This window comes from Pithys albifrons, chromosome 7 (assembly GCF_047495875.1).
Source record: "Pithys albifrons albifrons isolate INPA30051 chromosome 7, PitAlb_v1, whole genome shotgun sequence".
NCBI lineage: Eukaryota > Metazoa > Chordata > Aves > Passeriformes > Thamnophilidae > Pithys > Pithys albifrons.
In genome coordinates, this window is record NC_092464.1 from 25,347,095 (window position 1) to 25,373,064 (window position 25,970).

Below are 25,970 nucleotides of genomic sequence, written 5' to 3' on the forward strand. Positions count from 1 at the left end.
GGCAGGCTGAGGACAACTGCATGAGGTTCAGTAAGGCGAAGTGCCAGATGCTGCACTTGTGTCACAGCAACCCCGTGCAGCACTACAGGCTTGGGGAAGAGTGGCTTGAAAGCTGCTTAGAAGAAAGGGACTTGGAGGTGCTGATTGACAGATGACTTGAAATGAGCCAGCAGTGTGCCCAGGTGGCCCAGAAGGCCAGTGGCATCCTGACCTGTATCAAAAACAGTGTGGTTAGCAGGAAGTGATTGTCCCTCTATAGTTGGTACTGGTGAGGCTGCACCTCAAATCAGTTTTGGGCCCCTCACTTCAAGAAAGATATTGAGGTGCTGGAGCATGTCCAGAGAAGGGTTAACAAAGCTGGTAAAAGGTCTAGAAAACACATCCTATGATGAGCAGTGCCTATGAGGGAACTGGGGCTGTTCAGTCTGGAGAATAAGAGACTCAGCGAGTATTGTATCCCTCCGCACCACTACCAAAAAGAAGGTTGTACCAAGGTGGCAGTCAGTCTCTCCTGCCATGTCTCAAGTGAAAGGATGAGAGGAAATGGCCCTAAAGTTGTGTCAGAGGAGGTCCAGCTTAGGTATTAGGACCTTTTTTTTCACTGAAAGAGTAGTTAGGCATTGGAAAAAGTTGGCCAGGGAGGTGGTGGAGTCACCATCTCTGGAAGTGTTGAATAGGCATCTGAATGTGGCACTTGAGGATATGGTTTAAGAGTGATTGTGATGATAGGTTGATGGTTGGATTAGATGATCTTGATGATCTTTTCCAACCTTGATGATTTAAACTTTTACTAAATACACTCCTTTTAAGGTTACTAACTCAGACTGTTACATTGTATTTCTTATTATGGATAATCTTCTGTTCCAGAGTTCAGTTTTCACCTACAGCATTGAAAATACATTAATCAGTTGGAATAAGAAGCTGCACCATAAATCTTGCTCACTAAAGAAATGGTGTTTGTAGTCTTCTATGATGGTCATGTAAAACCTGCTTGCTTCTAGAAGTGCATATTTGGTATGTTCGGGTTAAAGAATTCCTTTTGAGTATAAAATATTCCCTGTCTCCTATTATGTCCTGTTTTCTGTGGGACAGGTTATCTGTATATTACACAATACCTGCCACAATCAGGCCAATGTTCCTGTGTAATCATTTAATAATGAAAAGTATTCTTAAGTATCTTCCAACCCCATACAGTTTGTCATTTTGAGCCAGTGCATAGCCTTTGTAAATTTGCATGCCAATAAAATACTGCTTATCTGATATGTGAGCACTTAAAATAACTTATATGAATTATCATCTTCTATTTGCAACCATTAATGATTTTTATATTAGTTATAAATAATAGGAAAGTATTATTTATAAGTAAGAGTAAGAAAAACTCTTTAAATTGATACTGTCTTCTGAAAAATGTATTGCAGTAACATGTTGCTTATTGATTAACACTTCTGACTTTGCAGCCAGGCAAGAAGTTGTTCTGCTGTGGAAACCCCACAAAAATTAAATTAGAAAACTCTACAAGGCAGGGGATTGCAAAGTTTAATAACACTGCTCTGAAACTACTGAAGTATATAGTCTTCTAGATTGGACTTGGAGGTATCTTTACAGATCTTGGCAATAAGATGCCAAGTTGAAGGCCAAGTACCGATTTATCACAGGCTTAAACGTTATGAGGGGAAATGAAGAAGCTGACACCTCAAGTTATCATGACTTTATCCATTACTTTAAGTGAATGCTTTTCTGAAAAGTATGCTGACCTCAGCCAGCAGGCATTAAGCTCACAACTGGCATTCTTTGTGAAATTCTCTGGTTGAAAATCAGTCACTCTCTACTGCTCTGTGATGGTCTGTAATTTCTCTTCCTTGCATTATTCACATGTTTGAGTGGGCTACAAAAGTTGGTGTTCCATCGCAAGTCTCTTCTTTCATTTCCCTAGATGGCATCTGAAAGGAGCTTGTCAGCTGAGAAAAAATAAAACCATTCTTTGACCATTCTAATATTTGTGTTGGTTTTCAACTGGCAGAATGTTCAGTCAGCTGAGAAATAGCAGTCTGATTTTGTCTTTGAGAGCCTGACTGATTATTCACTTGGGAAAGGGATATGTAATCATCTCAGTCAGGAGCAGACAGTTCTGTAATAAAGTGCATCAACTGTAAAGGGTTCTGTTAACTTCATCTTGGTCAGAAGCCTAGTTAATCATTAACACTGGTAGCAAAAAAAATTCTCCTAACAGAAATTAAACCTATATTTCAACAGTTGCATCAGATATTCTGAATAATCACATAGCAATCTTCAGCCAGGTTCTTCTGAAGCTAGAATTTAAAACATTACAGTATTTGTAGGATAGCTCCTATCTTTTACTGAAAGACCCATCAAATTATGATATAAAGTACTTCCCATGAAAACACAAAATCTGTACAAAGGAGTTTCTCAGTCATTGAGCACTGCTGGCTTGATTCATGTTGCTGCAGACAAACAAGTAGCATTTATATGTCATATTAGAAGGCATTGTGTACCAATATTTAACCAAGAAGGGTGCTTCAAGATGAACCCAAAGGCAAGCATGTTGATAAGTAGTAGGAGCAGTTATTAATAGCATGTAAAATATGAAATTAATCCATAGACTAAATATGAAAAATAAAAACTTACCTTGGATGAATCAATCCATAGTTGCTTCTTTCAAATTATTGTGATGATGATGAGTCATTCACATTTTAAAGTATTTTGATAATATTGGGAACAACAGTTTTGAAACCTTACATAGTTCTTAACTTGAGCTCTAAAAGTTGTCTCTACACAAGTTACATTTTTCATTTAATCCTACAGAGATGTAATTGTGCAAGTAATTTGTTCAACTTTAGTTGGTTCGCTTCTGTAGTCCCTGCTTCATTGTAATCTGCAGGTGTGGGGGTTGAGGGGGCCCTACACAAGAAATGGTTGAAGAGGTAAATGGTTTGGAAACTTCTCTTTGCTCAAGAAACCTGTTGTGGCTAACAGAAACATACACTGAGAGAGTGAGTGAAAACAGCCACTCCTTTTCTTTCCCTCAGAAGTTGTTTCTCAGCTAAGCTAGATAAGGAGCATTCCTTTGCTCACAAGTGGGGGAAAAGAAGAGGAGGAGGGAAAGGGAACGCCTCTACAAACAGCACTGCGTGAATCTAAAAGGCCCCTGAGATATATATAGCCAAGAGACCTGCAGACTGTGTGTGTGTTTTTACCATTCAGCTGTGAGGTCTGACAGCCTTGTAGTGTTCCCCAGAATAAACTTCCTGTCTTGTGTCAAAGTCTGTGGTTTAGCCTTCTGATTACCTGCATAAACATTGGAGCTTTAAGCAGACAAAGTTTAAAGTCATGAGCATTAGAAAATAATTGTCAGAAGAATTACGTATTTTGTTAATAATGATAGAAGTTAAATGTCTATGATTCAGGCTTTGGCAACCTGAGCCTAATTTTTCATTCATCTTTGAAATTACATTTGAAAGAGAGAGGAAACTTAGAGCTCCTCACTGGGAGCTCTACTGGGAAAGCTTCCCTTTGTATGTTGTTTGATATGTATGTTTGTTTATGTGTAATTACAATATATGTATATGGAGAAAGAAAGGAGGTTTGAAGGACAGTGAAAAATAAGAGTTGGAAATTAATTTAGAAGCTATACAAGCAAGAAAAAAGGAGTTACGACATATGCCTGAAGGACAGAAGGAATTAGACTGAATCAAGATAGAGCCACTTACAAAGTTTTAAGCAAATGTTCTCTAACATAAAGTTTCATCACCTGAAATACTGCAGCTGTGTCTCTGTATGAACACTGCTAATCCACTGCATAGTGATGTACAGTGTTGTAGCTAAACTGTAATCTGAAAGGAATCTGGTCTTCTGCCATTTTCAGTCAAGAGGGCAACAGTTTCCCATTTAGTGGACACCAGCTTCTTAAAAGTTCTTTTCTAGGAACGATTCTGGCCATCTGACTACACCTTGTGTTTGCCTAAGTAAAAAAATAATCGAAATTCAATAAATATTATTGTGATAGGTGTATTTCTTAACTGCTTCAGTGAAAATGGAAATAAAGTTCTAAGATTAAAATGCCTAATACGATTTTCAAAATAGGTGTTTATAAGCTGCCTTTTCAAGGAAGATCTTGCCCAGAACATTCTGTGGTGTGAGTCTTCCAAAGAATAAATATTGTATTTCTTACTCATCATTGGAATCCAAAGAACAGAAAATACTACCTGAACACATGTAAAACTGCAAAGCATTGCCTCAGAGAAATTAGTGCTCCAAGTCAAAATGCTTCAGCCCTCTGTTGAAGCTTCTGTTGTTCTTTGAAGAGAAGTTTTACCACTAAGATATCCTAAGATACTAAATACATAAATTTAGGTATTTTCATGTAATTTAAATAGGATTTATCCGTATCTGTTTCTTGATTCCTGGATCAATAGAATCTGTGTAAGTGCTTGAAAATTGCTCCCTTTGACTAGTTCTGGATGTGTTTGCTTGTTTATTATGTTTTGACACTATTGGAGATTGTGTGTTTCTAGAGGATAGTATAGCAGTCCTCTTCCAAGGATTTGTAATCCAGATGAGTCCAGTGCCTGTTCTAGGGATTTTGTAGCAGTACTTGCTTTAGATAAAAGCAGCATGGTTTTCATTCTGTCTAACTTTTTTGGCATCAAACAGTATATCAGCTGTAAAGAGGTGTTTCATTTCAAAAAGAGAGTCCTCATTAAAATGGTCCAAGGTCTTATTGTGTGCAGCAAGATCATCTTTTTGGAGCAAGTTAGATGAAATATCTTAGGAGAGTACGTCACAATGAAGTCTGATACATAAGCTGTTTTCTCCACAGATGAGCAGGTTGTTTTAGTTAAATACCACATTTTTTTTCCATTAGCATGAAATACCAGAGCTATGTCTTATGCTGTTTTTCAAGATTGGCTTAGGAAGGAATGATATAAGAGCTGTTGAAGTATCTCATTTAATTTAATTCATATGACAAATTCAAGGGTTTGTGTTGCTGTATTTCAAATGCAAGGAAGGGGACTGAATAGTTGATGTTATTAATTGTAATGGTAACTTTGAAGATGCATTTGTGACATGTCTGCATGTAAGGAATGATGCATTTTTCGTATTTACCTCAATAATTTTATGACTGAGCTTTTGTTTAAAGTCAAGCTAGAAAGATCCCTTTTGCTAAGGTTTACTGAAAATTCACAAGAACTCACACAACTATTTATGTATTTGTGTTTTTCCCCTGAAAGGATCCAAGTGAATGACCAAATTGTGGAAGTTGATGGCATCAGTCTGGTTGGTGTTACACAAAATTTTGCTGCAACTGTTCTTAGAAACACCAAAGAGAAAGTCAGGTGAGTATTTTAGAAGGGGGAAAAATAGTAATTTGATAACTTAGATTACCTGGCTTCCTTCATAGGATTTTCAGTATGCCTAGGTGGAATCAGTGTTTTTTGACTTCTTGATGTCTTTTCCTTTGATCCCAAGAAAGAGATGAGATAGAGTATTACCATTTTATTTTGGCTTAGATTTTTAAAATATGACCACTGAGACAAGCTGAAATTCCATATCGATGATGACTGATTACTGGTGTAGATCTCTATGGACTTCAAATTGTTTATGTTAGTTGTAATGATGAAGGTCATGGGTGTTGGTCGGATGGAAACTGTGTTGTCAGTGCTCACCTCCCTGCTCTTCCCATGTTAGTGCCCAGGCTTGGAGGAATATGGTAGTGAGCACTGTGGTGCTTGCAGATGCCACCTCAGCACAGAGTAGAGGAGATTACTGGATGTGGTAGTGTTAACAGCTACTGACATGAGGCAGGCAATGTCCCAGTATGCATTCGTTGAGCTACCTGAGTCCCAGCACCAGTCTCAGGGTTTCTCTCTGCTCCTATTCTGTCCCTGTGAAAATCAGTAAAATAATGAATAGTCTAGAAACTCTAACATATACTGCAAGTAAAACTCTGAACTAAAATAAATGCAAAGCTTTAAAGTGTCTGAAAATTAATAAGAACATTGTTTCCCTAGAAATGGACTGGTTTGCCACTTAAAACCGTATGCATACATATAGCTTTTCCATTTCATAGCTTGTTAATTTTGGTAAAGATTTAGCTTTACAAAATAAACCCAAAAATATCTTTGGTATACTGCAAAGCAACAGCCATTCTGTAGTCACCCTTTGGTTCTCTTTGAAAATTTCTCTAGGGAATACAATTGAATTCTTTAATTAATGAGATCAGAGCTGACTTCTTTTGAACCATGACTAAACTATTGTGGTAATATGTGCAGACTCCCTCAGATGATGGTGCTGTATGTTGGCAGGCACATTTCCACTACAATTCCATGGCTGTTCTGTACAACATTAAGAAACAATGCTGGAATGTGGTCTCTGCAAAGAATCTTGGAGGTGGTTGATCAAGGTTTTATTTGAAAGAGGTTATTTAGATTAAAAAAATAGAAATTGTAGTGTAATTACAAGTGAATATATTTTTGTGTAACATTTACACTTTAAATTACATCAGTACTATTTCTGCAAAGGCTCACACATGCTGTGAGTGTTCCTACTAAGCTAACTATAAAAATGGCTATGTACTTTATTAGGTTTTCTGCAGAGGTGGGACCTTAAAACATCCTTATGACAGAGATTAATGTGTTCCTGTGTTTTGGTACACAAAACAAAAGTTACGTATATTTTGTCTTCGATGTTTTAGCTCAAAAGAAAAAAGGAAAAAAGAAAGCACTTATATAAAACATATGTATTAGATACATTTATAATCAGCTTCATTTGTGTAATAATTATTGCGTAAGTTACAGAACGGAATACTTGTTTCCATGGCAAAATAATAGAGAAAGGAATAAACATAAAACAGTTTTCATGCAGGATTTCCAGAGTCTTTTCCCAGGAAGTAAATTGCAGTGAGACTGGTTGCAATCTAGACCCTTGTCACAAAATAGGGAGCTGTAAAAAGTATTTCTTCCTTATTGTTGAGTTTACGTTGTCAAGTGTACTATGTATTCTGTGCACTGGGATCATTGGCTTCTGACATGTCTCATTTATCAATGAGAGATGTGTTTCTACATTTTTCCTTCTAAGTAAGCTTATGATACTGAGCTTTCACGGAGGAAATGACTCAGTGCATTAGTGTCACAACTAGTCAAAAACCTTCATAAAATATTATCAGTAATAAAATTTTAAATATGAGTTATAATATAATACTAAATTATTAATAAATAAAAGATATATATAAGCATCTATGTACACACTAGGGTACTGTGCGCTTAGCAGCATTTTACTAATACATATAGCTAACTAGAGGAAATAAATAGGTAGAATTTGGTGCAACTCCCCCTATTTTTTATTTCATTTAAAAATTCTTGGGTAAAACCCCCTCAGAAACACCACTTTTCTGCTTTGTGCAGGCCAGCTGAGAAACAGATGATTTCTTCTCTGTTTTGTGGTAGGCTGGGACAGGACTTGACAAGATGGCCAAGCTTTGTGTGGCACAGGCTCCTGGCTTCTGGTCCATTCCTCGGCAGTTTTGTTCTTTGATGCTCTGCATTGATTTTAGCTACTCAAAGTCAAAGAAACTGGTTTTTGGAAATTTCAGAGTGGTTGGATTTTTTTGCTTCAATGTAGGTTTAAACATTTGCTTGTAAAGTAATTTATTTATTGATGAATTTTGATATTAAAGAAAGCAGGAATTTTTATCTTTCTGACCGGTTTTCTTTTGATGCGTAACAAAAGAGCCCTGCCTGCTGCTTGTTCTGGGGAGAGAACAATTGGTTTTTGACAGATCCTCTTTCCTGCTTACACCTGTGTTAGAGCTAGGATGGAGAAATCCCTCTACACTCTTTGGCAGACAGTGCCCATCTCTGCACCTGAACTGCTCCAGAACACTAGGGGAACTTAAGAGTGTCTTCTGGGGCAAAACACCTCACTTGCCCCCCGCTGTCAGCTCCTGCCTGTTAGCAGTGCAGGGAGGAGGTGTGCTGCTGACCCTCGGGTGCACTATTCCCATGGCAGCTGCCATTAATGATCCGTGTCACTGCGGGAGGCAGCAGCAGTGGTAAAGGTTTATACTCTCTGCCGTTCCTGGGAGTGGTGTCCCTGATGAACTACGAGTGTGTGGGCAGTGTACAGTCTCACACCCCACCTAATTCAAGGCAAGGCAGCTTCATGAATCCTTCTTTCACAGGAGAAATCACATTCATACTTACTCGCATGTCTGCTGTTTAATAGTGTCAGTTTGATGTATTTTATAGAATTGCTTAGTAAATGTAGTTATCTTTGTGATCATAGCATACAAAATCTGTCCCTTTCTTCTGTGTGGTGTCCTGCACACACAGAGATTTGTGTGCATTTCACTGGCATTGCTTCACATTTATAACCCACAGCATTATGCACATGCAATCATTTTGTCCTTAATCTAGTCAAAGTGCGTGCTGGTTTCTGTAGCAGGGTTTATTATATGAGATCAGTTTTAAAGAAAGGACATTCATGAATAGAATGACATTAAAGCCATTTCTTAATTCTTTGCAATAAATGCAGTCAATACCTCTTCAGAGAGCTTGCATTATACCAATACTTAGTGATTTATTTTTTCCCTTTGAGCATTCTGAACACTTTGAATGATACTGACAGTGGAAATCGTTGACCTAGAATAGATTTTTGCAGTTTTTCTACCAGAAAAAATCTATCCAGACTGTCTGTAGCTGACACAGTAAAGAATTTGTGAAAATGAAGACATGGCTTTTACCTTTTGAACTGGTCTAGGTGAGGCTGAGAGGTTGGGGAAGAAGAGCAAGCATAAGCATCTATGATTATTTTATCCATTATTTGCAGTATTGGACTATCCAGCGGAGTTGTCATACCATAATGGAAGACCATTGGCTCAGCCAATTTTGCTTCTCCAGTGATAATAAATTAAATTTTTCTTTCTTATAATGTTTCATAGAAAGAAAATCAGTACCCACCAGATCTACTCTGGTAGCCTGTGAGGCAAAGGAAAGAGAGGGAATTATTTCATAATCCCGGCTGGCAATCAGCTTCTGTTTTTCGGGATGAGAATTAGTGTCCTCGTGACTCTAATCTGGCAAATACAACTATGAATGCTATTTCAATTGATGTAAATATCAAGTCTTCTTTATAATTTTGCTCAACTGTTTAGTTTACTAATATGTCATATTAGTGGATTTCAGAATTTGATTATATACAGGAGGGATTTTCCTTTGAAATGTGTGCTGTTTTCAGTATTGTTGAGTGTTGCCTCTGCTCTGAGATTAATGGATCAGTCAGAGGGCAGTGCCACACTAATACCACTAATTGTTCTGTGCTTCTTTTGACCCCATTTAGGATGTAATCCATCAGCTGGAAGTTTGTGAGTGGTGCCTGCAATCATAAAAAATATGATGAGACAGCTTGACAGTGGGAATCTATCCCATAATGGAGCTTCTCCTGTGTTACTTTATTTGCAGTCTCCCCATAACTGTGGTGTTGATTATCAAACCTGAAGTTCTTTGAAGTTGCTTGGATAATATTAAGCCTTTGTCATCATATTCTTTCCCCTGTTCATCCTAATGAAAGGGTGCTGGGAAACCCTACAGTCTTTGCCAGAGAAAGCTCACTTGAAGAGTTGTATACGTCCAGGGAGTTTTATTTTTTTTCTTGAACACACTCACAAGAGAGTAAAACCAGTTCTTGCATAGAGGAAACTTTATCCTTTTATCATACTTACCTAGTCTCTGTCTCTCCTAGGACAAATATGGGAGCTTTCAGTGGGGACTTCACTTCTTTGACTTACTGGATACAAAGATTTGTGCTCACACAACTCTGGGAAAGGGTGGGGTACCAGGAAAGAAGGACACAGTTCTGGGAAGCCTTACTGCATTGATAAGTAGAAAGGATCTTGCACAAGAGAGTCATCAGAAAATCCAAGTCCTTCGTATGCTGCTTGTATGCTTTTTAGCATTATTACTTTCCTCTGAAAGGTTTCTTTTAAGAAAGTGAACCACATTCAGTATTTCACTGGGAAGGCAAATTTTAAATTCTGTGTCCTCTTTCCGTATCCTGTCGTATGAATGTGACTAAACATTTTCTCAGCTTTCCAAACTGTTGCTAAGCACTGAGCAGATGCTCTCATGGTGCTTTCTGAGTCCGTTCTTGATTTTTTAGGGAACTACACAGAACCTGCGCAAAACCTGTTTGGTGTCTCGTGATTTGTACCACTCCAAAAGTTATTAATTGTATTAATCCTAACCTACCGATGAGTTTACCTACTTTTGTTTAATTAAATTCTGATTAAACGCATCAGTCTTCCCAGCTCAAATACTTGGATAGCAAATTTTGCCATGTTTAATGAATCGTCTAGATCACTGAAGAGAATGTTCTAGCAATAGCAGTGTAACTATCAAACCCTGTGGCTTTTCACTTTAAACTATTCCCTGTTCTGATAAAGAATTGTTGATTACCATTTTTTTTCCTTATCTGAACAGTTTTAATTCAGAGCAGGGTTCTGTCTCAACTCCCAATCCCAGTTCACAGCCTGATTTCTTTATTTCCTACTGAACTGCAAGTGCAATCTTTCAGACAAGTTTTTACTTTTCTTTTTTATAGCTCTTACGCAATGAGTAGTTAAAGGGTGAAAAGTGAAAATAATTACTTGTTCACTAACACCAACTTGAGATGAATTTCTTCCTTCTTCAGCTAATTCCTCACCCCATCTTAGCTGATTTTTTTCTGACAAATAAACTATTTCAGAAAACAGGCCTGCTGTTAGCTTTGTTGCCATCACAGCATCTGGAAAGGTAATCTGTACAATCATGTCTTTGCAAGCACTAAGACAGTATTAGAGAACAGATGAAGTCCACCTCAGTATCTAAGCAGCAGGAATATACCCTGATGGGAATGCTATTTGTTGACAGTAGCACTGAACAGCACGGCTTTATTATTGTGACTCCTTTGCATAGATAATCTCCTCTTCTTCCAGTGTACATGCCTTTGCAGATTTTCTTCTGCTTCTTCTAACTTTGCCTGCCTGTGCTCTTACCCTATGAAACAACTGGGTCCTTTAAATATTTGCAGGCATTCTCCATAATGCAGATCCACATGGTGATGGAGGCAGGACTTCATATTCCTGGATAATGAGACAGGACCCAAAAGCAGAAGATACCACACTCCATATCTAAATCATAGAGCTGGATGGTGTAATCTGTTTTCTGTCTGAGGGTTGTGGTTTCGTTCTTTTCTTCCTTGTCTGTTTCTTTTTCCTTGATTCCAACTGCTGGAGCCTAGGAGAGAAAAAGGAAAGAAAAGCCCTTTGCCTTTGCAATGCTGATTTCTGAGCTGGGACTTCATGCTGAGTTGCTTTAGAAGCCATGTGTGCTTGGTGCACTTTGTGCTTCTTTGATAAACCTGCATTGTGCATCCCACAAAAACTAAGTGTGGGGTGCTGTGTGCTGCAGTAGTATAAATTTCTCCTGTTTGTTCTACTATGGTTATAGTGAAGATTTCATAATATAAGCTGTTTTCTTTTTGGTCTCTGCAAAGAACTCCTACAAGCGCTGGTAATGACTGTAAGACTGCCAGGAATAGCATGTTGAACATGAAAAATTACCCGTTAAGTACTCTCATCCCTTAGCATGGGTGAGGTAAGACTGCATTCATACCTGCTTAGCTGGTTTGTATTCCTTGGTTGTGATTGTTGTAGTAGACAGTCTGTGCCCTGGTCTGTTCTTCATACTGAGGCCAGCTGGCACCAGAGTGGTTGGTGCTTCTTCCCTTAAAGTTTTGTACCTTTCTGAGCAGAGATCAGAGAGGCCATATATAAATTGTTCATGGGAAACCCAATCCAAGTTAACTCTAGTCCTGGCTAACTTGTGGGCTGTGTCCGAGTATTTTTAGTAGAATATTAGTTAACTTGGGCCAAACCATTTCAGAGACTGTTTCAGTGATTTAATATGATTTTAATATGATGATCAATTACTAGTACTTGGAATCATTCCCTGGCACTGTTTAATTTACTGGCATTAACCCTCGTGTTCTGAGGTCTTGCTAATTTCAATTTTAGGCTAAGTTATTTCTGAAAATATTTACACATTTGGATGAGAAATTATATGTTGGCATTTGAAATATATGTATAAATTTTCCTTTAAAGATTTTGAATTATAAACTATCTTGCTAGGTATTGGATCATTGATTTTAAAATTAATTGTAATAGGAATGAATAAGGTTTGGTGGGGCTGGATTTCATCAGGAGCAGCTTTCTTTTTCTTTTCCTGGAAAAAGGAACAACTTAACAGGTTTTGAATCCCTTTGTCCTCAAGTTGGTTGTATCTAAACATAAACTTCTACCCCTGCAACTGAAATATCATGATATATGTTTATTTAACTGATTTTTTTACTCTTTCATCCAAGTTACTATGTTGTGAAAGCTCCCACACAACTTTGATGCACCTTGATTAATGGGATACAACATTGTGACAGCTGCACAGAAATATCCACTGTTCATCGTTGGAGGATAACTTGCCAAAATACAGGGATGGTGTTGTAGGAGCGTTTTTCTGAAGCGTTCTATGAGGATGGTCCAGTTTGCCTAGAATCTGGACCATGTAATCGTCCAGATTAAGGACATGGTCTGAACCCAGCATCTTACCTCTGATCCATTTCTGTTTTCATCGTGGATTTCTTCCCTGTGGATGCCAGCAAGGGTGAGGGAAGACATACCACTCCAGAAAGCAGTCAGGTTTTAGAAACATTCCCAGGTAGCCGTTGTACCTCCTGAACAGAGCTGGCTGCATTCAAGGATGTTAAAGCATAGATTTACAAATGTGTTTCTTTGAGCTGGCCATTCCCATAAGAGTTGTGGTGCTATAGCAAATGCTGATTAAATGATCATCCAATATTCAATAAAACCTTTTAAGCATTGTGTTGGGATACTGTCAGACTGTCTGGAAGAAATGGAAGTGATTCTTAACCTACACTCTCAGAGGAACAGAACAATGTAAGGACCAGAACCTGGAGAGATGCCAAAATATTGAATGCCTTGGATGATTTTGAAGTACTCTTGAGTAAAGCTAATGTGTGAGTGAGGCCCTAGACTAGAATTGATTTCTGTGGGAATAATTAATCTAAGTGCATTATTATTAGTGTGTGGGTTTTTTACATGACTTCCTAATCATCTGACTCAATATCCACTTAGTGTTGATATTAGCATAACTCATCAGGGGCTTGTATCTGGCATGCTCTGGAGACACTGCTGAGGCTTTTCTGGCACATAAGCTATTACTTTGCTGCTCATTCACCAGCACCATTGATACTGCTGTTGGCCCAGAAGACCAACCACATCCTGGTTGGCATCAAAAGAGGAATGGCCATCAAGTTGAGGGAGGTTATTCTACACCCTCTACTCTGCCCTTGTAAGACCCCAGCTGGAATAGTGTATCCAGCTCCGGGGTCCCCAGCAGAAGAAAGACAAGGACCTGTTGGAGCAAGTCTGGAGGAGGGTTGCAAAGTTATTCACAAAGGCTGAACACCTCTCCTGGAAAGACAGTTTGAGAGTGCTGGGGTTTTTAAGCCTGGAAAAAAGAAGAATCTGGGGAGACCTTATAGCAGCCTTCCAGTACTGAAAGGGGGCTTTTATAAAAGAGGGAGAGTGACTTCTTTTACATAGACAGTGATAGGAGAAAGGGGAAAAATTTGAAACTAAAAGGGGAGAGATTTAGATTAGATGATATTAGGAAGAAATTCTTTACTCAGAGGGTAGGTGAGGCACTGGAACAGATTTCTCAGTGAAGTTGGAGATGACTTGTCCCTGGAAGTGTTCAAGGCCAGGTTGGATGGGGCCTGGAGCAGGCTGATCTAATGAAAGGTGTCATGGCATAGTCCCTTACAACCCAAGCTGGTAAGTTGGAGTCCTGCTCTCTGTCATTAAATTCAGGAAAGCTTACTTCATTCTGGGTCTGTGGACAAGGATGGAGGCTGCAGAACTTCTGCACAGCAGTTCAGTTTACTGTCAGCTCTGTCTCCTTGAAGGCTCTTCCCCAAGGTTTGCTTATCTGTGCTGGCTTTACATAGCCAGCATCTTGTACTAGACATTACACAAGTTGCCCTGTCAGATGTTTTTTCTATGTGATAACTTCATTCAGTCATTGCTCCTTTCATCTACTGGTAGTTGTTGCTTCATTATATTACCTTGGGTGCTGGTCTGCAAGAGGAGTTGTTCACTTGTTTGTTAGTTTGGGGTCAATACTTTCACTCATCTGCAGGAAAACTTTTTTTGTTTCCTTCTACCAGTCACCCTCAGTTCCTCTTGGTTCCAGCTAGTAGCTTTAAAGGTTGCTATGCACATGCTTGTCTCTGGTGCAGGGAAGGGCTGGGTGGAGCAGACACCATTAGCAGGGTTCCAGGTGAGGCTAAATAGGCTAACGGGCAGGGCTGCCATTCACAGAATCTTCAGCAGCCTGGAAGAACAAGCTGACAGAAACCTTAAGATGCAAGGGCAGATATGAGTCCTGTATCTGGAGCAGCATATCCTTGTGCAGCACTGAGCTAGAGGGCAACTGTGCAGGCAACACCCTGGGAAGATGTGGGAAGAACATAATCAGTCCAAAGAAAAGAAAGAGATGTCAGGCTGTCTCAGCTGCCCTCCGGGAGGTAGAGAGGGTAAACATTCCTCCCTGATGCCCGATCCTGTCAGATCTGGGAAGGTAAGCAGGGTCAGCCCCAGTTGGTACTTGGATGGGAGACCTCCTGGGAATACTGGGTGCTGTAGGTTCTAGTCCTGAGGACTTCACTGTCACTCTCCAAGCTTGCTCGACCATGGCAGATGAACCAGAGGAGTTAAAGGGTGGGGCCAGTTCTGCACACACTGTGCCTCACATAAAAAATCCCCTGCACAGGCTCAGAGGGCACACCCACGTGAGTAGAGCCCTTCGTTCGCGAAGCCCAGCCATGATGATGATGACAGGGATAAGATAACAGACACTGAACCAAAGTTGTAGCAAGAGTAATTCTGATCAAGGCCATGACAAAGTTTGCCTTGCTTTGAAGTCAGGGGCTTAGGGTGGATTAGTTTCCTTTCAACTTAAATTATTCAATTATATTAAGAGTCTTTATGAGTTTCAGATCTTTTTGTCTGAAAAAGTGTAATGGAAGCTCATATGCTGTGAATTCCTTGTGTGCAATCAGTGACTTCTACATTTGGGAATGCTGTTTAAGAGAAGTTGATCTTGTTCATGAAAACCAGACAAATTGCAGCATGTGCTGCTGTGACTAAATAAAACTGCCTTCTTAACAGGGTTCACACTCCTGTTAGCACTTGGATTAATTATATGGCTGTTATCCTAATGGAAATGCCAGAGTAGGTAATTGAAGACATCTTGAAATAAATGAGATAAATGGAAGCAGAAGCAGCATCAGGCTTTAAAGCTCAAAGGAAAATAATTTTTTGAATCATAGAATAATTTGGGTTGAAAGGAACCTTAAAGATCCTGTAGTTCCAGCTCCCCTGCAATAGGCAGGGACACCTTCCACTCAAGCAGGTTGCTTAAAGCCCCATCCAACCTGGCTTTGAACCACTTCCAGGGATGGGGCATCCAGCTGTTAAACTTTCCCAAATACAATTAATTTTATTGTACATTTTTAATGACCGAATTTTAGGAAAGATGAGAAGAAAAAAAGTGTGAATCCTGTTGCAGCAAACCCCCTATTCTTTATTTCTTAGAATGAGTTTTCTGTATTCTTAATGATTCTTGTTGAATTTGAGGGAACCTTACTAAATTATTTTTAACTGAGCACCTAATGCCTAAAGTATTTTCAGGACAAATCATTGACTCATGTCACTAAAATCCATGCTGCAGAACTTCAGTTTGCATCGCAGATTTGGTGCCTTCAAAAATCTTTTTTTCTACTGAAGGTATTTTCGAAGTGGAACTATTTTTTAATTTAATCCTTGTAATAATGTTTCTGGTTCCCATAATTGGTAAAAAGAATCAGTAAATTATCTACTGTTATTTCAAGAAGCACAGGTCTGCAGATCCTCACTTAATAAAAGCTGGAAATATGCAGAAAGCTGTGTCAAGTGTGCTGTAAAATACTTAAAATATGGATTTTAGATGTAGCAGTTGGTGACAGTTTCAGTAGAATGCATCTCATAATGACCACTACTGTTATTAATTTTCAATTTCTCAATATACTTCATTCTTTTTAGATATTCTTAAATCCAAGATAGAGTCAGATATTAATTCTATTCCTGGCTCTGTCTCTGTTTATTTTAACCACAACCACAAAGAATATTTCACAGCTGGTAATTCAGCTAAATTGCATGTAACTGAAAATCAAGGTCAGTTCATGCCCGGCTCCTTTATCCTCTCTCTTTCTTTTTTGCTCACTTCAGAAATAATCAGTAATGACTTGAGATTTAGTACAGTGATGGTGGCAGTATCATGGATTCACTGAGTTTTATTTTGAATTTGCTGGCTTTAATAATTAAGGGGAATGTTATGATGGTGTGGTTTAAAGGCTTTAAAGCTCTCATTTGTCTCATAGCCAGAAACATAGCCATGATCTTAAATATGTAATTGATGATAGAATTTATAGTTCTTTCTTACAATACTTTTGGCCCCTGAGACTAATTAATCAAGTCTGAAATGCATGTGCTTAATTTTGTGAGCCAGAGTGATTTGAAATATATAATTAGCCACTTTGTTGAAGTGTGTGTTCAGTGACTAATTTTCTGGTCAGTGAATCACAACCTTGTGTCTCTTTCTCACATTTAAACACTTCAGATTATGATACTTCTTGTATTTAAAGCCATTCTATGCATAAAGATCTAATTCATGCTTACAGTTCTAATAACTGCCTCTGCTTCATAGTTTTCTAAGAGAGTAATATTTAATCATCTCTCTTTAAACTTATGGTTTATCTCAGTTACAAGTTAATTACATGCATCATGGTATTCTGAAAGTCATGGAATGTAACATGACAGTAGGTTTGGTTTAGTTTGTAAAAGCTGTAATTGCTGGCAACATAGTATTTGTTCCATTTTACAATTTTACAATTCTTTATTGTAGGTTGAATACTTCTAAAAATTTATTTTCAGACATTTTGGAAATATGTCACTCTAAAGCAGTAAATTGTAGGAAGATAAAACATTCCTTATGTATTTCTGTTTTGGAAAACATACACTTTAAACTTCGTCATTGCTTGGAGGGTTTTATTAATGTATCATCTAACAGCTTCAGGTATCAGTGAGGAACTTCATTTTGACATGTGGTTGCAGCCTTGAAAATCACATCACTGTAAACTGTAAGTGGCTTTGGCATGAGAAGAAAAATTCAATTAATAAGGTTTCACATTTTTGCTTCCTACCTAAATTTGTTTGTCTGTATGAAAATATAATTACAGTCTAATGTGTCAAACCCACTCCTAAATAATTAGGAGTTGCTTCAGATGTGTTACATATTGTCTGTTCTAAGTTTTCAGCTTTCAAGAATGATTTTACAAAGCATTTTAAGTCCCTTTCCAAGGGAGGGGTATTACCAGGCAGAGGGCCAGAGGGAATACCATATTTTCATCAGTTTGTGTGGTTACGTGATTTGCCACATTGGTGGTCTCCTTCATGTTTACAAATGTGGTGCTCTCTCTACTGTGTGTAATATACTCATGCACAACATTGCTTAAAATGTTGGTTTAAAACAGAAGGTTTTTTTTCCCCATTTTTACTTTTAATTTGTTGTTACATTAAACAAGACAAACACATAGCAAATATGGGTTAAATAATTTTTTCTTCATTTAGTAATATCTAAAGTTCATTGTTCCTCCCATTTGAGTCTGAAAACATGACTGGTTTAGTCTTTGTAATACTTGGCTCTAAAATGAAAATTCAGAGGAAACAGAATCTGTCTATGAGTCAGTATGCAGAACAGATGAAGTGTAAGAGCCATGAAGAAACATTCTTTTTCTTTCAGCCCAAAGTCTTTTATCATTACTGAAAACCCATGCCATATTTTGTAATAGTGGGATATGAGTGCCAGACCGTGATCTGTTTTGATAAGGATTAAAATGCTGACATTATTGTCTTGATTTTGTTCCAGTTTCTACTATATTTTCTATTAATGTTTTTAAGCTGTGTTTTTGAAAATTATTTTCAGAGCACCTTGTGTCGTTATTTCAAAGGTAGTCACTCATTCTCACTTATCCTTTTGGAAGTAATTACTGACTTGGATATTTTCATGATGTTGAAATAATCTCCAAATTGTAATCCTTTCTGTAGTGCCTGACTCCATAGACTCTGAAAAATTGTTTGGTGTAGGAAATGGACCCAGGGCCATCCATTCATGAGAAGTTGCCTTACACATGGATGACAAATCCCAAGGGATTTTAATCTCAAGGGATAGACAGTACTAATGAAAAGAGTTTTCATAGATGGGATAGAATGCACATTTCTGCTCCTCCTTCAAATATGAAATTAAATTCATTGTTTGAGCCAAATGTTACGGAAACAAATGATTTACCATATGCAGTATCTCAGTGCCTCCTTATTGTGCTTTTCAGCTCTACGTAATACTTCTTTCATCAGTAATTACTGAGTTGTCTTTCTAGCCTGCTAAGAAAATATTCCTTCATCTTGACATCTTTTAATTCTGCTTTTATTCAGTAGTTTACAACATGTTGGTCCTGTGTATGTGGGTGTTTATCATTAGTTCTATAGATAGCAATATATCTAACTATGGTTATACCACTGTGCTGGAAAAAAAAGAAGTGTTACAGTCCAAACCAATTCTGAGTTTCCCTTGCTGAAAACAAGATTGGGAAGCAGTCTTGATAGGGAAGCAGTCTTGTAAATCTCAACCAACCAAGAGGCACTTCCCTTGTCTTTTGTTAAGCCTAAGAAATGTGCTCCCAATGTTCAGCAGTAGCTAACAGTGGAGGAAAACGTTCCTTAGCAACAGAAGTTTATGAAATAAAAGAAATACTTAAATGCGGCTTAAAATGGCAGAAATAGCATCTGTCATATTTGAAAATATGAAAATAGATTCTCTTTTATACGTGGAAGGCTAATATAAAAGCTCAGAAATAGAAAATACCTTCTAAGTCAAGGCGGAAAAGTTACTCTGGCGCATGTTACTTTCACTATAAGGTGCCAGAAGTGCGCCTTGTGCTATTTCTGTACATCTGTAACAATCTGGTCTAGTGAAGCCTTTTGGGAAAGACATGGCTCTGAAGGGAATGGAAGTGATGATATGTTTTTTAAAAAATTGTCCTGCTTTGGATCTGTGTCTGTAACTACTGAAATTTGGAGAGAAGGCATTAGTGGTCACTTCTCTTTTCCCCCTTCTGTCATGTGACCAGATCTGTTATGGTCTGATTACTCCCAGTCCTGCGTACGGTGCCTTTCTGACAAGTGTCATCCATAGGACATATTTGAAACAATCACAGCTATGAATCTTTGGAGAAAAAGGCTCCCCTATGTACTAGACACAGCTGAAAACAGAACTTTGGTAAACAATAGGAGTAATATTTTTTCACTAATGTTTTGTATAGGTTTGTAATTGGACGAGAAAAACCGGGACAAGTGAGTGAGGTTGCGCAGCTGATTAGCCAAACTCTAGAACAAGAACGCCGCCAGAGAGAGCTGCTGGAGCAGCATTATGCACAGTATGATGCAGATGATGATGAGGTAACAGACTGTCTAGTGTTTCACTGTTTGGTGTTTTTTAATGTTCCATTATCTAGTCCTAATTCCTTCTTTTTAATTATCACTCAGAGGTCAGCTTCTGGACCTCTCCATTGCCTTTGCTACTGATTTTTACAGATTTTGGTGATGAATCTTGAAGAACAAAGTTACGACAAAGCTTTTCATCATGGATTTAAGTATATAAAGTACTTCAATGGATTTAAAGTATTTGTTTTGTTACAGAAGAGCAAATATCAAATTGATTGATGCTTCTGTAATCACTGCTCTTCCTCTGAAAGCATGTAACTTTCTGAAATAAGGGAGTAAAGTTTGGTTCTGGACTGAAACATTAGATTTTTGCAAAAACAGGTAAAAATTGCCTTTCAACTTTTAGAGGGGTTGAGGAAGTTTTAGACTTTTTTTTTGTGGAAGAATTGATGTTCTTCTTAATTCAGAACATTTTCTGAAAATTCTGGATGAGAACCCTCCTTCCATGCACTGGTTTATTTTTCTGTGTGAACAGATACTCCACAGGATAGAGAAGTAGTGTAGCTTGCCTGAAGTGTATATTCATGTTAACAACTAGTGCCTGATGTCCCGATACAAAGGTTTTGAAACTAACAACTTCATGCAGTAGATTTTCCATAATTTCTTTTTATTTTCCTAAAATTCCTAATATACCTAAATACCAAGACATTTGGAAAGATTAATGTGAGAGCTTTATCAGAGACTACTGTCTGTGTTACTCTCTAAATTAGCTGGGTTCAGGTAAAAGGCATTTTTTGTAACAGACTCCTTCCATATAGCCCAAGGATACTGCCATCATTTCACGTCAAGCTGAGTAATATTATTTGAAATACCAGGCTCCATGTATTAGTGTGTTTTCATCCTGGGACAGATTTTTATTACGTTTGTGTAAGAAAACAATAGAGGAGGGGAAATAAGGAATTCATGCTATGCCTTTATTTTATTTTCGTTTTTCTTTTTAGAAAAAAATAGTATAAAATCAGGGTACACTTGGATTTGGAAACACCCTGTTAAACTAGAAGTAGGTCAGAACAATCCGAAGTGTCCCAACAGACTAAGTAAAACCCCTGTCTAGCCCCAGTAATGCTTTCATTTCATTTCATTTCAAAATTAAAAATAAAATTAGAAATAAAAATATTTAATGTTTTAAAATTAATCCTGTCACAGGGACATATTTAACTCTTCTAAATAAAAGTAGTACTCATCAATATACATGCATATGTATGTGCGCCTGTGCGAGACCATGATGGCTAGAAAATCCTTATTTTCTCTACTCCTCAAACTATAGAAACATGCAAGTCTTCTAACTTCTATTTAGTCTAGAATTAAATTAAAGATACATTTTTCAAAGGAGCACTATTATCTCCTCAAAACCAAAATGGAGACAACTAGCCTTTGGACTAAGAGACTTCTCACAATTCATCACAGCATGCTGGAGTTGTCAGGTTCAAAGACCTGCAATACGATCTTACTGTGAGTGTAGTCTGATAGCTTTCATATAGGCAAGGGAGGTGTCTCCTAGGTGCCTGAGGATCAGATCTTTCTCCCAGTGTGTCATTGTGGGGCTGAAGGCAGACCTGTGTGAGTAACTGATGCATTACACCTTTTATCTATAGGATGCGCCCACCTGCAGAAAATCTCAAAGATTTGTGTTTCTTACCTTCATTCACCACCCTGCAGGTGGTGTTACTCAAGCTCTGGCAATAAAGAAGACATTGTTAAAACTGTGTAGATAATACTGATCTGGTAGTATGTCAGCCTTCAGCAGGGATTGTTGCTGCGAGGAGGCTTATAATGACACTGTCGTACTGATGGCCATGCAAGTGTTGCTCAGTACAATAGTGAAAGAGAATAGGAATGAGTAGGTATGAGTAGGTTGGTACTTTTTTGATCTATCTTGTTGTCCTTGCAATTCAGTGGTTACAAACTCTCAAGTCCTGTTCACTGCATGCATTTTAAACACAAAAATACTAGATGCACCACGTGTTTTCTACTGGCAGAGTCGTTTTTCCCTGCTTTTTCACTAATTAAGAGAATTCAAGGTATCTTCTCTTATTGTAGCACTACGTTGAGGATGATGACCATCTCTGTGACCATGACATGTGCTTTTTGGCCATTAGCGTTTGCAGTGCAAAGGGCACTTTTGTGCAGTATATGAGGAAAGGAGGAAGAAGAAAGGAAAAGACATCTACCAAGGGAAATCCAAATGATCTCACCAATGATCTCTTTTGGAAGGAGAAGGAATTAGGTACTTCAGTTCTTAGAAACTGCATTGGAATCATGGAAGATGGTACCAATTTCCTACTTGATGCCATATATATATTTGGGAGGTGGGTGCTAAACATTTACAGAATAGTTGCTGGGATTTAGTTACTAAAGTATGCAATGTAGAGTGTTCCCTTTCTTATTTAAGAGACTTACCAGAAATAGATTTTATTTGGAACTTGCAGTAATTCTGAATGTTACATTTTTGGTCACCTGACTGTTCCATCCAAGTAAACTCACAGAACTTGAACCATTCCCAGACCACTGACATGATGTTAGCTGTGATCTAATGCACATTAGCCACAGTTCAAAGACATTTTTGGTCACCACAAGCACTTCTACTCCATTCACTGTCAAATACAAGCATCACTACTTTGATCTTACCTTGCTCCTTGAGGACAAATATAGCTGGGTTTCTGTTGGTGTATGCCAGACACCACTCCCAGCCCTACATTCTTCGCCTTCACTAAGCAGGGCTTCTTTTGGGCAAGAAAATCTCAGTTTGCACTGTCTGAAGTAATATTTACAAGTGTATAAAAACTCCTACCCTTTTGAGTCCATTTCATCAAAGTAATAGCGATTCTGCTGCATGGAGTTCAGGAGTATTTGGATTGCCAGTGTAAGGAGTTTTGCATTGAGGTGGCTTAGAATTATACGGGAGTTGTTGAGTCTTGGAGCTGTCAAACCATTCTATTCATTTTCATACAGTTCTTAAAATGTGGTAACATGTATCTCCAGGTATAGTCCTGCATAAGTAAACAAGAAAATGATCTTTATTCAACCCTCCTTTGAGACTGTGAAGTTCTGAGACTCAGAAGCTTTGCCACAAGGACAGCAGCAACTTACCTGTTTTCCAGAGCAGGAAATAAGTGATCTGCGTTCGAGTCCTGCAGTCACTGCACATGACTGTGTTTGCTAGAGCTGGTCAAGGAAGAGAGTATGTGCCAGGCATGTTCAGGTTCTGGTGTTCAGTCCTTCTGTGCCACCAGTTGCCCGAATTTCCTCTGATTTGAAACTCCTGAGAAGCTTCATAGCCCAAGCAGCATCTAGGTATTTTGGAAGGATGCAAGTTGTTTAGAAAAGCAGCATTTTGAGACAGTTTTGATTTCTACCAGCCAGTGGATGCTGGACTTGAGTTAGGTAGTAAATTTAGAGACACCTGTTAGCCTGCTGTAACTTCTCATTTCATTGCCTACAGGAATGTTACGTGACAGCCATTTCTTGGGAAAGATTGATGCTAATACACATAATGTTTCTAAAATAATATATAGTTTACTATATAAATAAAACTGAAGAAAACATCATTTAATATATAAATGCCCTGCATCCCTGCATTTCAGAATCTGCTGTTGCCGTTGGCTGCAGATTGTCATAGGGTTGCAGGATCCTTTCAGATGTTCCTTCATTAAAGATTTTGCATGGAAACACAAAAAACCTTGTGCAGAACTGACGAACACTAAAACAAAAGGGATGCTCGCAGTGGGGTCTGTGCAAAGGCTAGCAGGATAAATGTGCTTAACAATTTGTTGTTAAGCTCCCACGAGGCAAGCAGAGCCAATAGTACCAGTTATTTCTTTACTACAATGTACAATAGGCAGCATTGGCCTTTCCTGGTGAGTCTATGCTAACTACTGTAAAGCTGAGAGATTGTGTTGCCTCTAGATAGCCTGTTGCAGAGTTTACTCATCAATAGTTTGTGTAAGTTCCTAAAGTCCCACATCCTTTTATTTTGTTGTATCCTGTCAGAAAGTAAAACTCAAAGGCTTTGAGGAGGCATTGCCTTTGTGTTCCTTACTTAGTGTGCTACGTATGACCTGAATCTGTATCCTTGACTGATATCCTTTTGAATTCCCTGTGATAACACAGTGCTCTGTGTACATCAGTCAAATTCTGACATTTCTTGGAATTTTAATTTGAACTTGGTATTATCTTCTTCATGTTCTACAGTGAATGACAGAAGTCACATAAAGCAGATGACCTGTTCCTATGGGAGTGCAGAATGTGAAATTAATAACGTATTGCAGAATTCTCTTCACTCTTTGGCCACAGACAAGTAGTTTAATGAGTGATGTTTTAATATATTTTAGTATCATTAAAAGTCATATGAATTTTTTTTCATTTTAAATTCTCATTCATCAGGACATTCCAACAGCAAAGCAACATTAGAACCATTGAAGAAAATCTTGACACATGCAAAATTAAAAATGTTGCAGTGTGCTTGAATGTGTTAACACCCAAAGAATACATTTGCTAATCTTGCAGAGAGTACATTTTTTCCAATGTCATTAATATGACACACTCCTGTAAAAGCAGTGATTAATGCTATACCATTATATTCTTCTTCGCTCTTTTGAAAGAATTCAGTATAAACCATCAAAAAAAATCAGATGAAGAGATGGGCTTGAGTTATTTTTATAGTTCTTCAAATGGTGTTCCCTGATTGTGGCGGAGTTTCAGCAGGAACAAAAGATGTATCTTGATGAAGCCTTTGTTATGGTGATTTGGGGAGGTCTGTCTGCATTATCCTGGTTGGTGCTGCTGCTCCTTCATTCTGCTTGGGAGTGTTAGACCCATTTCAGAAATTTACAAGGCAGTTAAACAATGCAAGCAACACATTTTCCCTTAGAAGTGGAAAATTGCGGTTCATGTTGATAATTTCATGCTATTAGCTGTGATAGTATGTAGCAAAATGGAATGACTAATATTCAAAGCTATTACTTTGGATGGGATAAGCGTCAGCCCTAGGTGCTGCTCAAGTGAGAAATAGGGCTTTTGCATGGATGAATTTTGCTCAGCAACACAGAATGCAGAGTCTGAGATTCCCCTCCAAGAGCATGTAAGTTTTCGTTGAGTATGGAGCAAAAAAATACTATTGTTGTCTGCTAAAAAACCAAAATGCATTGCTGGGAAGCTCAGGTAGTTACAATAACTACTGTTCCCTTACAGGGCTTTGTTATTTTGAAGTAATACAACTTTTTTCTGTGCCTTTCTGCTTCTTGTAAAATACTGAATTGTCCATTCTCGTTTACTGGCACAATGTGTGAACAACCTTCTGGTAGTTTCATGTGAAACAAAAGTCAGCAGAAATAATTTTTTCAGGGAAAGTGTGTCCGATGTAATTTATGATATATATTTCCTTTATGTACACATTCGTTCTTTTGTACCTGTAATTTGGTGTTCTTGTGACTACAAGATTAAATCCCTTTCTTTTGAAGACAAAAGCAAAAGTCCCTTTTTTTTCTGTGTTCTGTAATGTTTTTATGTCGTCCTGTGTCTTGTTTACCTGAGCAGTGTTTTGCTTTGACAACTAGGTTTTTCATTAATTGAAGCAAAAATGACTGTGTTCATTGACACTTATTATGTACAATTTGAAGCAAGAGTTTCTTTTGTGTTCATCTTTAGCTGCCTCACATTCCTCTTCAAACACTGGCTTGTGAAGCCAGTAGACTATTGCCTGTTCTTGAATTTTTTCTCAGTAATTTCATCCTTCATGTGTATTCATTTTTCTTCTTGTATTCAGTACTTCTTTTTAGTTTAAGTCTTTGGAGATAATCTGTTTTAGCTAAATTCATCTGTCTTATTCTTTTGCCAGAATCGATAAATGTGATTAGGATTTTGCATTATATTAATATATTCCTTTAAAATTAACATGTAGCTGAGCTACATCTGGGGTTTTTTGCATAAACAGGGCATGAGTTTGCTGGTTAATGATCCTGTTTCTGCCTTCTCTGCATCCTTCAGAGATTTCCTTGCCATTGCTAATGGACCTGCCAAGATGTTTCAGGGATAATGACTGCAGAATGGGCAGTACATGGACTGTCCCCACAATAATCTACTTCATTGAAATCTCACTGTGATTCTAACAGTTAGTTGTTTTGCTTCTTGTTGCCCTGATGGTATCTGAAGGTAGTGTTATTTCCTGGAAAGTAGCGAAAGTTCTGTTTAGACAGGAAGTGCAGATAGCCATGGGGAATAAAATAGAAACAGAAGTGAGTACAGGTGT

General features: G+C 38.0%; 1 protein-coding gene across 7 annotated transcripts in view; it reads left to right on the forward strand.

Annotated features, from left to right (window-relative positions):
• The window catches only part of PPP1R9A (protein phosphatase 1 regulatory subunit 9A), a 135,786-nt gene that overhangs the window by 73,207 nt on the left and 36,609 nt on the right, over positions 1 to 25,970 (forward strand). For all 7 annotated transcript variants that reach the window (XM_071560732.1, XM_071560731.1, XM_071560734.1 and 4 more), the window contains exons 5-6: positions 5,250 to 5,354; positions 19,543 to 19,678. In XM_071560732.1, coding sequence (XP_071416833.1) covers positions 5,250 to 5,354; positions 19,543 to 19,678 — 241 coding nt within the window. The remainder of the gene's footprint in view (positions 1 to 5,249; positions 5,355 to 19,542; positions 19,679 to 25,970) is intronic.